At 38.5% G+C, this 17,236-nt stretch overlaps 1 protein-coding gene across 2 annotated transcripts in view; it reads right to left on the bottom strand.

Annotated features, from left to right (window-relative positions):
* Positions 1–16,846, bottom strand: part of sh3bp4a (SH3-domain binding protein 4a) — a 33,851-nt gene extending 17,005 nt beyond the window's left edge. Inside the window, exons 1-3 of one of the 2 annotated variants that reach the window (XM_084415636.1) lie at positions 16,750–16,846; positions 3,441–3,637; positions 977–3,339 (exon numbers count right to left, since the gene is read on the bottom strand). In XM_084415636.1, coding sequence (XP_084271762.1) covers positions 977–3,339; positions 3,441–3,561 — 2,484 coding nt within the window. In that variant the 5' untranslated portion in view covers positions 3,562–3,637; positions 16,750–16,846. The remainder of the gene's footprint in view (positions 1–976; positions 3,340–3,440; positions 3,638–16,749) is intronic. The other variant, XM_084415637.1, reaches the window with a different exon arrangement.
* Positions 16,847–17,236: the final 390 nt, after the last annotated feature.

Here is a 17,236-nt window from a genome sequence, read left to right as displayed (position 1 = left end):
TCTGCAAGACCCAAGCTGACAAAAGTGGGGTGCTAACATGTTTACTTATAAATGGGATATTGGTCAGTGGTAGTAGAAATTATGTAAGGTAGAAATGGCAACAACAACAAAAGAAAATTATACTGTGCTGTGCTGTTCTGACAATAACTCAACCACACTAGTGTTGACAGTAACACAATAGTGTAAAAAAGGCAGTAACTAACAAACAACTAAAGGAGTAGTTCACCCAAAAATCACCCACTGATGTTTTTCCAATCTAGTACAACTTTTTTTCTTTTCAACATAATGAAAGTGAATGAGGTCTGGGGCTGTCAAGCTCTAACATTTTTTTTAAAAAGTTCCATGAACATATCATTAAAGTGTTCCATATGACTTTTGTAAGTCTTCTCAATACATAAAAATAACTTCGTGTGAGGACCAGATAAAAATTTAAGTTCATTTTAAGAACCTTTAAGAAAGCCATAAAGGTTTTTAACAACATGAGCAAAAGTGGTGAGCAAAAGAAGACAATTTTCTTTTTTAGATTAACTAATCTTTTAAGGACACCAAAGAGTTTATATTTCTGGACATTATGGGGATTTAACCATGGTAGTTTGTACTGTACATTACAAACCCTGGACATCCTGTTCCCAGTGATAAAAAACTAATACAAGAGCGATCTTTCTTTCAGTCAGAATGTGAGTGAGCCAAGAAGGGATCCGGCTGCTGTACTTGCAGGTTTCCACAGCTGTACAGATAAGAAAGGCAGCACAGAGCAGCTAAGTGCACTCTCATCAGAATTAGCCCCAAGCATTAATAAGAGAAAAGGCAGATAAGCAGAACTGCATAAAAACAGGTTTAAATCAAGTATTTCGTGGCCAAATTTCCAATAGTTCCCCATTTAGAACAGGGCTTCTACTGTATTCAAAAAGCAAACACAACCAAAATAGTTTGAAAACTATGCAGTTTGGATAAACCAACACACACATAGGCTTACCATCATCAGTTCCTTCTGAAAAGATTTCTTCTCTTTGGTCTCCATGTTGAGGCAATCTTCCTTTAGTTTCTCCAGCACTGAGGCAACCCTCTCTGGTTCACTATCCAGATCTGCTCTGCAAAAATACGTCAAAGGAAGATTCACATAGCCCAGAGCATCAGCAAATGCTCGCCAGTTTCCCAGATTTTCCATAAGTATTGTCCTCACAGAGGCGTAAATGTAAGTGAGAAACTTGCAGGGCTTCAGGATTTGTTCCATCAACATTGTGGTGGTTAGGTCTGGCCCACAAAAGTATATAGGCTTAACCTTTCCCAAGACAAGCACATTTTTTACATGTACAAGCCCAATCTTTCCCTGATAGTATCCAATGTACCACTCTTTGGTCCATAGTTGTCCTTTGAGTTTGATCTTCTCCTCACTGAGTAGGGCGATAATATCCCCTTTTTTATATTCCAGCAAGTACTGATTCTTGGTCTGCCTGATAACTGTTTTGATCAGTTTGCCAAATTTCAAGTTGGTAATGCAGCGCTCTTGAAACTGTGGGTATTTGGTGGTGATGGCCAGAGGAGACAAAATAATTTTATCAACTTCCTTTTTCTTTAGGAACCGTCTCTGGCCGTTGTTCCGTATCCCAGTTTTAGGGGGCGGCTGTGGTGTCTGAACGCAAAATTGTGCAAGGATGCAATCCTGATCATCTTTTACCTGGACACGTAACGTGAAGTCGGAAATCTCATCTGCGTTCCGAGACGTAATCATGTAGATGAGCCGGCTCACCTTGCCTAGTTTGATCTGAAACCCACGAACAACCCTAGCCTGATCATTTGCCTTGACCTCATAGTTTGACATGTTAGAGTACATACCTATCAGCAAGTCCTGAGGTCTGCCAAGGACAAACTGGTGTTTTCCCCACAGTTGTAGTGAAACAGGAGGGGCAGACTTTGCTTGCTTCCCAACCTCACTGACCAGTAGAGTCTTGGGGGCGCAGTCATGGCCAAAAATGGCCACCACAGTCTTAAAAGATGGATGAATGTGTTTGGGCCCGTAGAGGCCCAATGTAACTTTCTTCATCATATGATCCCAAACAGATGAATTGAAGGAAACATGTTGGGTCTGGACAACAACGGCTACATACATGCAGGGCTCCAAGTTGTCCAGCTGAACCTGAATCGTATCCCCATAAATGTATGCTTGTGGAACAGGAGAATATGGACCCTCTTTACAGTCACTTCTTACACACAAAACCTCAGCCATTGGACTTTCTGTCCTAGTCGTGACGGATACCTTCATCTCTAAGGTAATGAATGATTTTATCTCCATGTTACTCAGTTTGATTTCAACCACTGGACTGACAGTCGAGAATCTGTCATTGTTCAGCTCCAATGGAGGATCCAGTAGAGCCTTCATAGAGATTTGCTGAGTGTCTCCCACTGCAACATGGCCTTCGGGAACATGAATACTGATATGTGTATCTGGGAGCTGGACTGCCCCTCCACAGCTGTCCAACTTGCAGACAATGTTAGTCTCTACTGGTTGTGTTTGACCCCAGCCTGGGTTCTGCCCAAGGGACTCAAGGTCATGGCAAGAGCGTGCCAATTTTCGATGGTTTAGCCATGCTGTCCTAAAGTCCTCTCTGTTCTGAAACTGCTCCGGTGAGGGAGCTTTAAGCCCTGTAAAAAACCCTGATGAAGGCAATGGAGGATTCGACTGAGCTTGTAAGATTGATAACTCTGATAAACTGTAAGATCTCTTGCTCCGAAAAAAGGGATTGTCCTTGCGAAGCATCTGCAAGGCATCAAGATCAGCGCTGGTGGATGTTCCATCAAAAACACTATTGCTGTACCCTTTTGTGTTGCTGGTGGTGGAGATGGGGTCTGAAGGCAAGTCAAAGAAAAGCAAATCCATGCTGTTGCATTGGTTCGTCTTCTCATTGCTGTTCTGATCGAGGACATCATCCATGGACCCATTTAGGAATGGGTTGGTTGAGGAGAGCATGGAGAAGGGGTTGTTGTTGTCATAAGGCATGGAGGGCTTCAGCGACATTCCAGTCCACTCCCCCAGCAGGTCCAGCTCTTTTGCTCCCTCCTCCGAGCAGTCCCCAAGATTGTCAATCATCCCGCTGTCACTTAGAGATGAGTTCCTGTAGTTGATCGGTTGGACATACGTCGAAGGAATGTATCCCATTTCTCGGTTGTTGTGGGCGTACCACCATTCCCCACCAGATGTGTCCAACACATAGAGATGATCACCTTTGGAGAACTTTAGAGTGGTAAAACTGGATGGACAGTAATCCTTTATGGCGACCACTTCCCGTGCAGTCCCAAATGACGTTGAGGAGGCCAAACGCAAGGCACTGGGAGAAGGCACTGTAAAGATAAACATATTAATAAGAATTACTGATTTGCAATGTACATGGCACAACCATATTAGATGTCCCTTTTATTTATTTGCAGTGCAATAAACTGACCTTTGACATCTATGAGAGTCGTCTCAGTCAGTCCCTCATCAAGGTCAATAAGAGTGCCCTCTGATTTACATCTAGGGAGCACATTGTTGTTGTTGGTTACTCTGATCCTGTGGGCGGCCATCTTGCATTGGTTAAGCTATTTTACCATTGCTCCAATCCTGACAATCACACACTGGCAGTTTTCCATTATTTTCCTGCTGTGAAAACAAAAAGGACAGGGACAATCTTGATTAGCTTTGTGTGGCAGGACAAACACTTGATGCACTGAGAATAATGAGACATGCTGCAATCAGATTATTGGATCATTAAGGCAAGACAATCTTCTGAGAGATTGTACCCAGAGATTAGTGTGGTATAGCTAAAGGGACAAACTGGGACGAGATGTAACTCAAAATGTACTGCATGAGATTAAAAGATCTTTAAAGTTGATTACTTTTAATCTATCTTGGAAGGGGTTAAAGCATTGTTGTCTAGCATGACAACAATGATTGTGTGATCTCTGTGATGAAAACTTGAGTCAGAAACCGTTAGTTCAGAACTCAAACAAAAGATCCTGGTAGAATTTTTTTAATGCTCTTTGCTAATTTTTTTGCTCCTTTCATAACATTCAGTCCTGTCACATCATGGTTTAATTGATGGTATATCTATTGCCAAGGGATGACAAAGGAGGTGGTACCTGCAGATGAACAATCAATAAAACAGCCATAACAAGGTGCTGCCACCGCCAGATATGACAATATGCGTTTAATCTTTGACCTTCATTTGACTTCAACTATTTTTTTTTTTACCTCTCAGAAAATGTCTTAGTGATGTCTCACTGCTAAAAGAGCTTAAAGCCAGCATGAAATCAAATTGTATCAAATTTGCTTAATGCACATTCCTGGTATTATTGTGTACGTCTTTTATTCAAATTGAATGCCTTGCTGCATTTCAGAGACAACATTTATTTTCAGCTAATGTAACTAATCCCTTTTTTACTGTTTTTTTTTTTTTTTTTTTTCTTGAATATTATTTTTCATTTGTGAATATTACGGAATAGAGATGTAAAAAGAATTTCAGAAAAATATACTATAATTTATTTCAGCATAAAAAGGCACTTATTGTAGCTTTTAAAGATGCATAAGGCTTTATGGAACAATATTATTGCACATTTACCACACTACCTATAACAATGTAATAAAATCACTTAAAGATATGCCATTTACATCAATAAACAACCACAATGTAAAAAACCTGATTTCGGGATGAAACAGTCTTTTATCACTGGTAGAGCGTTTGATTTGCCAGGTTCAGAAAGAAAGATATCAAAGCATATCAAAGGACACCTTGAACTAAAAATCACATGCATATGGTGCAGCAGGGGTTCCATCAATTAAACAGACTAAAACACCGCTGGGTGATGACACTGAATAAATATCACCCTAAAAGTGAATACATTACTTTTTGTGTCAGCATGGTTCCATAAAAAAAAAAAAAAAAAAGCACAGACTTTTTGCAAACTCCTATAGTGCTAAATCAAATGATTATTATTTGCAGTTTGTTGTGGATTAGAGGAGCTATTTTTCCTGTTATGATATGCTCTCTTAAGATCAGCAACAGTTTGGCTTTGGGGGTGGAGGAAACAGACTCAATTTCCATGCATGATTGCCTCAACTTCTGTCTGAGATGATGAGCGCTATTAATCTGCTCTTGACGTGACAGACATGCTAAACAACACAGAGATGTAAAACAAGCTATAATTAGTTGGTCTAAATAATCACAGAAGCATGAAAAGAATATCAAACAAGACCAAAGGGCCAAGTAACTCCAAGTAGCTGATAATAATGTAATTTCTACACAAAAGTTAACCTCAGAAAGTAATAAATGAGGTTGAAATTACATGAGGGTGCCTCTGTACTACGTCTACTTTTATGAATGCACAATTTTGTGGTGGAAAATGCTTTAGAAATACTTTCAGAAGGCTCTTGGAAGGAACTTTCATGTCTGTTACTTAAAAGCTTAATGAACCCTTCAAAAGAAGGACAGCATATCTGACATGTATGTTTTAAAAGCCTTTCACACAAAAGACTAGTGGAAGGATTCATACCCTTTTAAATGTCCATTTCTTTATCTACATAAGATGCTGAAGTAGGTCAGCAATACCACTTGTCTTTCATTCCCTCCAGTCCAACCCTAAAAAAAAATCTCCCCCTTGCTTTTATTTTATTCATAATTCAGGCCATCAGAAGTTGATGGAGAAAGTGCATTCCTGGATGACATGAAATTGTAAAAAATTATGGCACTGACCTCCACCAACTCTATCAGAGCAGGAGAAATGCTTCAAGGTCTATGGTTCTTCTAATACAAATAAAGTTTATTAGAAACCTAGTGGTCTGACATGGATGTAATCATGGTTACTGATAACAGCACCTGGGGCACTTCAATGACTGAAGACTAGTGTCTCCTTCCTATAATCCCTCTATCCTCCTACCCTCCCGTGTCTATTTTCGCAGACTCTGGTGATAACTTTTTTGTAGGGATAATTTCGGCCGCCAAAAATTATTAAAAGTGGCAGTTTTGGTTTTTGGTTGAAAGAGAAAAATGGCTAAAATATGAGCCGAAAATATATGCCGCCTGCAGTGTTCAGCGCTCAGGTTTCACTCTTGCTCTAACCATTATCGTGAAATTTCTATGTAGCAGTAGACTTGTTTCTGTTTGCAATAGTCCTACTGTACTGTGACATGGTGTGGCTATGCTGGGCAACGCTGGTAAAAACCCTCTCGTTCACTGATCCGCTTCCCGCTCACATGCTCTGAAAATAATAGCATTGTAGGACAAAGAATTTTCAAACCTACTTTTTTGCCCACGAAATTTCACTGAAATGCGCTAATATGATCAGATTTTGAAAAATGTGTTTGTGTAGCAAGAAACATTTGCAATTGCGCAACTTGTTGGTTATGAAAAGGCAAATTTGTTGTCAAAAAATGACTTTGGTTCCATTAACAATTAAAAACATGCTAATTTTTCCGCCATCACGGATGGAATGGCGCTGTGTAATACAAAACAACACTCAATACTTCCTCAAAAGTACTACAAGAACCATTAATGGAACTGAAATCGAAAAACTAAATCTTGCAATTCCCCAGTAGTCACAACCCCATCAAATTCAGCCAAAGAGACATTTGTAACCATCCGTCTAAAGCATGAAACACTTGTAAACCCCGACTCTCGGGTGTCCCATAAGACAAGAGAACACTTATCTCAGATGCAGCACGTAACTCACAGAAGATGAGTCGAAAGCACTTCAAGCTGGAGGCCAGGGAATTTAGATGCTCTTAGATACATTGTTAGCTCTGCAGAAACCTCATGGGTTTAATTCAAGCACTTCTTAATTATCGCCCTTCAGACAGCTTCATACAGATAAAACAGTGTTTGGCTGAATTCATTAATTCATTTAAACAGAGCGGCATTATCCTTCCACCTCGCATTAAAACACCTGTCATTTCAACTGAATTATTATAATTACATTTCCAATACGTGACATTGGGGCAGTAACTGAGATAACGTGGCACATTACAGCCTGTGGTTATTACATTTTAGAATTTTTTTCTATTGATGATAGGGAGGAATTTTATTTTACTTTGACAAGCTAATTGGGTGAATAAGACAAGTGGCATTTCTGCCGATTGCTCATCACTTGGTAAATATGACCACCTCGTAGCAGAGGACAAAGCAATTTCTCCCTCCACTGCCCCGCCAGTCCATACTTCACCACTGACTCTAAAACAAAGGGTTTACTCAGGTAAAGTGCAGAGGGGTGTGGGTGGAAGATAATATTTCAAAGTTCCCATAAGAGGCTAATTTCAGGAGTCCATTAAATGACAGACTTCATTTATTATCTCTACGTGAATAGGTCATTCTACCTGACAAGGATCAGCTAACGCAAATGGGTCTGACATTACAAACCTCTTTATCAAAAATATTCCTCAGTACAAACTGGATCATTCTGACTAGGGATCTAGGGACTAAGGAAGTAAACAGACAACAGCCCACTACTTATTTTGTAAAGTACACACACACACACACACACATCTAAATGTTATATAAAATGTTTTAAAAATACATTAAAAAAATATTCATTTTAAAATGTACATACGCATTTATAAATATTGCATACATAAAAAAAAAAAAATAAAAAAATTAAGTGTGTAATATTAGATACACAGTATTGGGGAAAGTTACTTTTAAAAGTAATGCATTGCAATATTGCGTTACTTTCTAAAAAGTAACTAATTGTGTAAGTTACTTTTTGTGGAAAGTAATGCGTTAACACTTTTGCGTTACTTTTTCTCATCTTGGCTGGGCTTGTTTGTTTGTTTTATAATAGCTATAAAAAAAATTAAAAAAGGTTCTATTTTCCACAAATGTAAAGGCCCTTTCACAACAAAAATGTAAAATGAAGACATCTCAAGCAGTAGGAAGTGCAAATTCACACCTGTACAATAGAGGGCGCAGCTCAAACAAATCTTTCAGCTGTGCTGTCATTCTGGATTGGAGAAGAAAAAGATGCAAAAGAAGCCAAATTCAAACTTGTGCCACAAGCACATCATAGCTGGGTCATTGTGCTGAAGCATGTGCACTCATTTTAGTTCTGGTCTACCAAATGTCAAAGGAGAACACATCATTTTGTTGTTCCAATTACACTCGGAATTTTATTTGCATACATGAATAAACAAAAAGAAAGAATTCAAGGCTAGTAAACTGTGTGTTCCCAAATGTATCGCTCCAAAGAGAGAAGAAATCGATGCCAAGTTTCATTCCTGTTGGGAGGTCTGGATTAGCAGAGGCTTAAACAAAGTCCTCTGTAAATGAACTGTGTTGTTTTGCATCAGGTCGGGCCGTCTCTCAAGAAACGCTCTACATATCAATGAAGACTTTTCCCTAGCATTGCTCACCCCTATCCATCTTCACAAACACCACCAAACACTCCGAAAGACATATAAACCTCAGTGCATTCACCATAAGCCAGTGAAAATTTACCTCGGGAGGCACGCCGACTGACAACAAGAGTTACAGGGGCATTTAGGGGATTACAAGGACTGAATTTGTGCTGAGTCCCCATTAATTATGAAACACAATGCAACACTCTTGTGCTTGTGGAAACTGATGACGATTGTGCTTTTTTAGGTTTGTTCTATTCCTGAGGGATCCGCAAGGTATAGATCGCAATGCTACAGAAGTCATGCTTTCAGCCACTAAGAATCTGATTCAGGAGATTTGCTAATTATTATTGCACTGCTGTCAGTAGATATTTCAACAATCATTTGGTTAAAAATGTAGGTATGTTCATCATTTTAGTGTCAATGTTAGGTGCAAAATATACTCTGAATGCTAAATTTCTAGCTACGCAAGTGCACATTTCATGCTTCATAGTCAGAAATGTCTCAGACTGTAATTCTTGTGTATTGCCACAAAGGGTGCTATAGCGAGCATTAGCATTTATTGTCTTCTTCTATAGTCAGTTTATCTTTCAGGTCAACTACTGTCACGGCAGGGCAACAGTTAGAAAAGAATACAATGAAGAAAGCTAGCCAGAATCCCATTATATTGCAAGCTAACCGATTAAGCTAACGCTAAGAGCTAAAGCATAGCAGGCTAATTCATCCCTGACTCAACAACAACTTGAACAAAATCTAGTCAACATGAATGTTGTTGGGCAACTAGTCGACTAGTCAACCATCACGACCTTTCCAGAACACACAACAAGATCATACATTGGCGTACTTTGTAGAGTATTTGTATAGTTTCTATATAGTTCTAGTAATTGGACACAATACCCCCCTACAGGATGTTATTCCAGCGCCTCAGCAAGAGCATAATCATTTATTTTCTGAGTTTAGCGCACACATGTGTTTGGGAGAGAGTGGAGTCCTTGGTGGGAGGAGAAACCCTGCAGAGACTAACTGGAGCAAAACCATGGAGTCAAACCTAATTATTATACACACACACACACTTCTCTGGAGAGCGGTTCTGACAGGAAGCCAGCATCCCTGCACATTTATCATTTAACATGTGCATGGTGCAATGGAATCATATTTTACATTACACACCAAACGTGGCCTGAAATTAAGTGAAACCTGAAGCGAAAGTCTGTGTATTTTCTCACGAGTGTCTGTTTGGCTACTGGGGTGGTGCAGTCTTCACATCAGAGGTCTTGCATCATCACATGGTTTCATGACGCAACCACAATTTGTGATAAGAAAATATCAGGTGTCTAATGCAATGAAAAAGTGCCAAAATCCTTTCTCATTTTTTAGATTTTGTTTTTATAGTGTCTTTGTATGTCTATGAAATGTTATGAGATCTAAGCGTTACTTAAATACTTATTTACATAATTATATATTAAGTATAAAACATTTGTTCATATTTTATAATTGTTTTTAATATAATTTAGTTACCGTATAAAAGCATTAAATAAGTATTTAGCTAAATTATTTATTAATATATATATATATTTAAATATTTATTTAATATACTTATTTTCTATATTAAATAATTAAAATTAATTCAAGCCTGGAAGGCCAAACTCAAAACCACGCAGCACCAGGAACAAGAAGTGACAAAGGTAATGAATTGACCATCTGTCATTCCAGATTTGCCATTTAGAAATCCACATCGGTCAACCACAAATTTGGATATTTAAACACTCTAGGGTGTATCAGGGTGTGTTTGGTAAGAAATTGAAAAACAAATTGTGTTTTCAGTCTAGCATTATTGACACTCAAGCTGACACTTCATTCTCTCAGTCATTCAGACAGAATCAAACACCCGATTGGCCAAACTCCAGAACAGCAAGGGCCAATCAGATTCCTCGTCTCAGATATCAGACCGCCAGCATCTCAAATGCATCATGTAGCGTACGGCGCGTCTGCATTTCAGTTGCAGAGTCTTTCTCATATGCCAATACTTCCCTGAAGGCCCTTTTGGCTAGAAACCAAATGGAAGCACAAAGGATAATGACTAGATCTTTCGATTTAAAGAAAATCATTCAGAAATTGACTAAGGAATTTCTACATCTCTGACTGTTTGCTGTGACTTTATCTATGAAACACTTCATTAAATGGGACTTAAACATGTACTTAGTCTGGTAAGACATTCAAAAGCTTTCATCAACTAAATGAACTATTATCAAAGCACAAAGTTGGAAGTGACTTTTTAATATAATTTAAACAGGATTAAGGGTGAATATCTCAAAAACAACAACTTTGTTTACGGTAACAGGAAGTGGCCGAACTATGACAGGAAGTGCTCTGGAGAGACTGACATAGTAAAGGAGAAACAGCAAGAGAGGAAAAGAGAAAAAGAAAGAGAGGAAATGCTTGGCTGATGAGTAGCTCGCGTCCCTCCCCGTCTCCTACTCCTCCTCCTGCTGTGTGTATCTGAAGCCCTCCAGCTGGAAATGGGCTGCCACAGAGTGGAATTTAATATCATTCCTCAGCTGATAGAACATAAACAGCACAAAAATCTCACTTATAACCCTGAGCTTCCTCTGGGCCAAATATAGGATGCAGAAACGCCAAAGAGCGCAGACAAATTACAGATGGAGAGCAGCACATGTCCGTCTGCTGAATCGTCTACAGTGAAGATGCTCCTATTTTACATATAACGAACACATAAAAACAGCAAATCTCACTAAAACATGTCTCTCTCACACTTCATAATATTTCATATATATATATATATACACACACACAGTTTATAACTTTTAATATAATATCTTTTAAAATAAAAGATATTAATATTTAATATAATAATTGAATATAACATAATTTAATAAAGAATAGGCAATTTATTCTTTCATTGCTTTTGCATTATTTTCATTATAGTTAAGCATGTTTTTACACAAATGCAAAATAAAATATATATATTTGTATTCTCATTACCATAAAATGTCCAGACATTTTAGTTTTTTTGCAACCTCATTACTCTCAAAGGAGATTGTCATTAATTTTTTATTTAATAATCAGTTTAATTTAAAGGCAATCCATATTTCATGATTTAAAATCACAACTAAATTAGAAATAAATGAGATTTTCTTTCTGAACCTACACTGTGAAAAAAGTTGCTGCCTTCCATTTTTAAGTACAATCAACTTGGATGTTTAAGTCATTTCAACTTAAATTACATTAAATTGACTTAAAAAAAATGAGTTGAATCTTGTATATCTTACAATAAAGTTGAAAATTGAACTTATTTTGATGAGTTAAAGCAATGTGAACACATGTTGTCATAACTTCTTGATCATATTATTTTTTACAGTGTATGGTAATGAGAATTTTGGAGAAAATGTGTTTAATTGTCATGAACAATGTTACGTTGCAATAAATAAATAAAAAGACAAAATTTTTCTTTATTTTGATTTTAGGCTTAAAATATGAGCAGTTCTCGCCACGTTTCATGCTTCTACTTGAGCAAAATGAACAAAGATTGCTAGTTTATATATAAACACATCTGCGGCCGATGAATCATCAGGAATCAGAAAGTTAGACAACAGGCTTGACTAAGAACCTCAGACCGTTGAGCGTCTCATGAGTCCTGAAAACAAACCGCCCAGGTCTTGGTCATGATCCCAGCTAAAGACACCCACTGATACCATAAACAATACACTCCCTCATCCCGACACGCAGAAAAAGCAAAAGAGAGTATATAATTCTAGGTTATTCTGAGTAATACTTACCCTTAGCTGAACTGAAACTAGTGGCTTTCTTTAAACATAGCATCATTACGCAGACCGTCTATAATAGTCGCATTCGTATTGGAAGAGCAGCCAAAGGCTACGGGAATGGAAAGGCCATTTGAATGGGAGTTGGAGCACAGCGTTTCTAGACCAGGCCTGCTTGCCTCAGGATAAACGCTGTAAAGGCCACAATGTACTTACAATGTAATCTCTCCTGATGGCCAACTCTGAAACATTAAATCCTCGTAAAACGATCTGCCATTTTATTCCCTGTCTTTCACAGTCTACTGCCATCTGACTCGAGGGGGATTTTAACACTGCTGTTCTAAGCTGGACTAACATGGCTTTATGTACAGTGGACACGACACAAATAATAGAAAGAGTGTTTTCTGGCTGATAGGCATTTCTGTGAAAGGAATGTTTCAGCTTTGATCCAAGTTAAGCTGTATGGACAACATCTGTGGCATGTTGTTGTTTATTTGATTTATTATACTATTTATTTTTAGTTATTTTACAGGTTAGATAGGTATTTTTTTATGTAGTTTTGGCATTTTTAGTGGTGATTCTTAAATGAGTGAATCAGTGTGCTGTTCTTAAAGTTGCCTTAGGGTGTGTTCACACTTGTCAGGTTTGGTTTGATTCAAACAAACTCTGTTGCGATTGCTCTGTTAGCGCGGTTCATTTGAATAAGTGTGAACACTGCCATCTGAACCCTGGTGAACACCAAACCTCTGGGCCAAAGACATGTAGACATGAAAAACAGGACACGATGTCAAGATTTTTCTCGTCAAAGTCGTGACGTTTCCCATTACAGTTTGATACAGGTGTCAAAAACGCCGTCTCCTCACAGCAGATCTTGGTTTGTGTGTGACGGAGGGATTCCTGCCGCTGTTTTGACTCCTTTACACACCTCAAGCCCTTCACGAGTTCTCAGCTCCATCACATGTATGCACATACAAAGAGCGCATTTAGCCCAGCACACAGCATTGTTTTGGATGTTCTACAAGTTCCGTCGTATCTTTAGGTTCGGTGTTAAAAATGACAGTGAGAACGTTAGAGATGAGGGGGAAAAAAGTATAATTTAGTTTTTTGGTCCAGACCAAAAAAACAAAGAGAACCGAACTACAAGTGTGAACACACCCTTAAAAGTTACATTTTTACCATTAAAGGTCCTTTAAAGGCCATTAAATGTATTGCTTTTACATGTGTTCACACTTGGCAGGTTTGGTTAAATTAAAACGAACTCTGGTGCGATTGCTCTGTTAGTGCGATTCATTTCAATGAGTGTGAACGCTGCCAGTCAAACCTTGGTGCGTACCAAAGGTGACCCGAGACCCCTGAAAAGTGTTGCCGACTATTTTCAATGGAAAGTAGCTCAAACCTAGCCTGGTTCTACCAGACTCTCGCACATTTCATTTGTACAGAGAGTCTGGCCTCTCTCCATTGACAAGCGTTAACTTCCTTGTAGGCGGGAACTCTGTTGAAGTTTAAAACTAGTGGATCTGACCAGAGTCACTCTGGATCTGCCATAACCAATTGCTAACGTTTGGTCGTGACGTATGTCAACTCAAACTAGCGCACGATCTCAACGTCATCGTTCTCAGCCACTCCCTCTGTTCGCTGATTGGACCGGTTAAAAATTGATCGGGGAAAACCAAAGAATACACCACAATCCCAGACGGAGTTACTGAAGGAAAATGAAATTGAGCGGAAGTACGTAGGAGGGCGGAGCCAGGCTAGTTCAAACCTGCTAAATGGCGCTAGATGACGTAATGTGCCAATTATCTAATTTTAATATAATATAGCCGAATGTCCAATCATTTACATTTACATTTTTCTGTTGGACAACGGAACGAGTATGAGACACTGACTGACTACATGCTACATGCAACATCCAAAAAGTATCTAGATTTGTCGCTAGTCGCTCGATCCGCTTACAAACGGACTCTGGTGCGATTCGACTGAAATATGAACGCAACACGGACCAAAGACATCTAAACGAACCAAAAACAGGACGTGATGTCACAGGATGCGACCCTAAAAAGGACCGACTGCTCAAGCACAACTGATTTTTTTCTCATCATAGGAGCTACGTTGCCCATCACAGTTCGGTACAGGTGTCGCAAACACAGTCTCCTTGCAGCAGATCTTCGTTTGTGTGTGTGACGGAGAAATTCCTGGGGCTGTTTTGATAAGCTCTTCATGGGGTCTCAGCTGGTCAAAATTCTTGTTTGTTTTATATCTTTAGGCTCGGTCTTAAAAATGACAGTGTGAACGCTAAGCGAACTAGGACTAAATTTATCATTTTCTTTTTCGTTCCAGACCAAAAAAACCAAGAGAACCGAACTACAAGTGTGAACACACTTGTAGTTCGCTTCGCTTGGTTCGTTTGGTAACATTTGTTTTGTAACAAATGTTGTAACCTATAGTGCGTAGTAAATTATCCACATGACATGGTTACCGTTAATGATTGTATTTTGAACAGAATGGCGCAGCATATATTTGCCTCTGTTATTCTCCCCACCAATGCATGACTTGGAGAAACCGCAAACATGGCTCTTTGGACCATACACCCAGACCATTACAATGTGTCAACTTAAAAACGGTCCAACTGGTCTTTGAACACAAAAAAATGTCTTACGCAAACATATCCAATCAGGGTCAGGTGACTCTGAAAAGAGAAAATAAACAGGGCTTCCTTAAAGGGATAGTTCACCAAAACTATGGAAGACAATGGCTGCAGTCAACTGTCTGGTTACTAACATTCTTCAAAATATCTTCTTTTGTGTTCAGCAGAAGAAAGAAACTCATACAGGTTTGGAACAACATGAGGGTGAGTAAATGATGACAGATTAAAAATTTTGGGTGAACTATTCCTTTAAGAATGATTAGTCGAATAGTGTTTCAGTCAATCCACCTACTAAAATACATAGTTTTTCACATCCCTGGTCAATTAAATGAGTAAATACTGGCTAATCAGTTTGTAAAATACAAATATATTTAATTTACGTTACAATAACGCACTTCCACTGATGATCTATAACGCAAGGTAGGTCTATTGCTGACATTCAAACACAGAAATGTAAAACTTGTAGAACAAAATCTGTTGTTTGTGCTGACAAGTTCCTTAAATCTATCTTTTCTAGACCCATACTTTGGAACATACAAGGTTAGTAAGTTATGTTAATCACATTAGTTTCACGTTAACACTTTTAATGGTTTAAAACTCATGACTTTACTTGTCATATTGAAGCCAAGCTGTAGCTCCATTGTAAGTGTGTTACTGTAAAAGCCAAATTATAAGTTCTGCAGTTATTGACAACTGGTTGTCGACACATTTAACTTGTATAGAATCTGGAACATTCATTGAAGGAAAGTCTCTTATATCATGATTTCAAGATGATTTTTGAATCAACAAACGTGGTTTCACTGCAAGCAAGCTTGTAAAAAAAAGTTACTGTTATATTCTAAAATTCAAAAAGATTTCATACGAATATAGAATATAACTGTTATTCAAAATACACAAGCACATACAAACACAACCATACTGATCTAAAGTAGCAGCCATTTGTTCTGCGAGCCATGAATATTTAATACACCACCTAACTTGACAATAAATTGTTAATATAACAGGGGGAAGCTGAGGTCTTGTAGGAAAACGAGGCTGAGTTATGCCAGAGGTCAATCCTGTTCCATTCAAAGTCTGAAAGGAATGTGGGAAGGGGAGGGAGGAAGAGGAGAGAGGGGATCGGCGGCTGGGAATGGGGGGGGGGGGGGGGGGGGGGTGTATAGGATGTCCTCCTCACCATTAGAAATGACCACCGGGGTGGTCGTGACTATCAAACACTGATAACCACGGTAACAAATAACCAACTGTAAAACAAGAACAAGTCGTTCCTAATGAAACTGTACTATTGTAACCACAGTTTCACTTAAAATTAGACACTGTTACCAAATTCATACCATATTCATTATTTTTTTGTTACTTTGGTATTTTGGAATAAACTGGTGTTTTATACTGGTTTTAAATCGGTTTGGCCATTGCACGAAATGTCAAGAAATCACTATAGTTATTCAAAAAATAAAGACATTTTACTGGCAGACATAGGCTATATCTCAAATGAAGGGCTAACATTACAACAATAATTGATGGTTCACAAAGGGAATTCTGGGAATATCAATTATAAGACAGTTTAAGCTTTTTAATCGCCTACTACTTAGTACAAGTACACTAGCTGAAATATGCACAAATTAAGTATACACACACACAAGTAAATGAGTTCATTCAAATAATATATCCATAATTTTTAGTTCTAAAAACCTTTTTATATGTAATGTATATAGAGTCCGTGTTGCCTTATTAATATACCCCATTTAAGTTTATGCCTTAAAAATTTGAATACACCTGATATGTGTGCATCATTGTAACTTCAGGCTTGTAAAAGCAGCTGAAATGTTACAAGAAACGCTAGTTCTACTTAAACACTGAGAGCTGACACAAACATTTCGGAGGTTTGGAAACATAATCCGAATCATTTCAAAAGCAGTCAGAAGGATCAACAGCACAAAAGCGCACAGATGGCATAAACTCACCTCTGCATTCCTGTTATGTTTATCCAAAGCAGCGCGCAGTTGTAGTGTTGAGTTGGTCACTTTGTGCTCCTTTGTGGTTCTTGGGCAAAAGCTTCTCGCATCGCATCTGGGCGGGGCTGGAGCGCCGGTGATGTCACAGAAAGGGGCGGGGAATATGAGACGACTGGGCGGAGACTGGAATCCTGTGGTGGTTCGCCATCTGTCACCATGGCCCCTCAAGGAAAATCACTTTTCCCCTGGCGTCTCGAGTTTGCTTGATCAATTATTAATTTTATTTGAGTGATGATGCGGATTATATTCATTCTACACCCTGCATCGAGCTTTCCATCTCCATACTTATACTCCCAAGAACAGACTAAAAATATTCTGTAACTTTGATACATATGTACTTACCAGAGTAATAACAGTAAATTATGCATAATTACATGCAACTAACCCTCAACCAAATCTTAACCCTAACCCTATAGTACTTTTTCTTTTTTACCTA

The sequence above is a fragment of the Rutilus rutilus genome, assembly GCF_951802725.1.
Source record: "Rutilus rutilus genome assembly, chromosome: 8".
In the NCBI taxonomy this organism is placed as follows: Eukaryota; Metazoa; Chordata; class Actinopteri; order Cypriniformes; family Leuciscidae; genus Rutilus; species Rutilus rutilus.
Note: the sequence above shows the minus strand (reverse complement) of the source record. Positions and strands in the feature narration are given on the sequence as shown.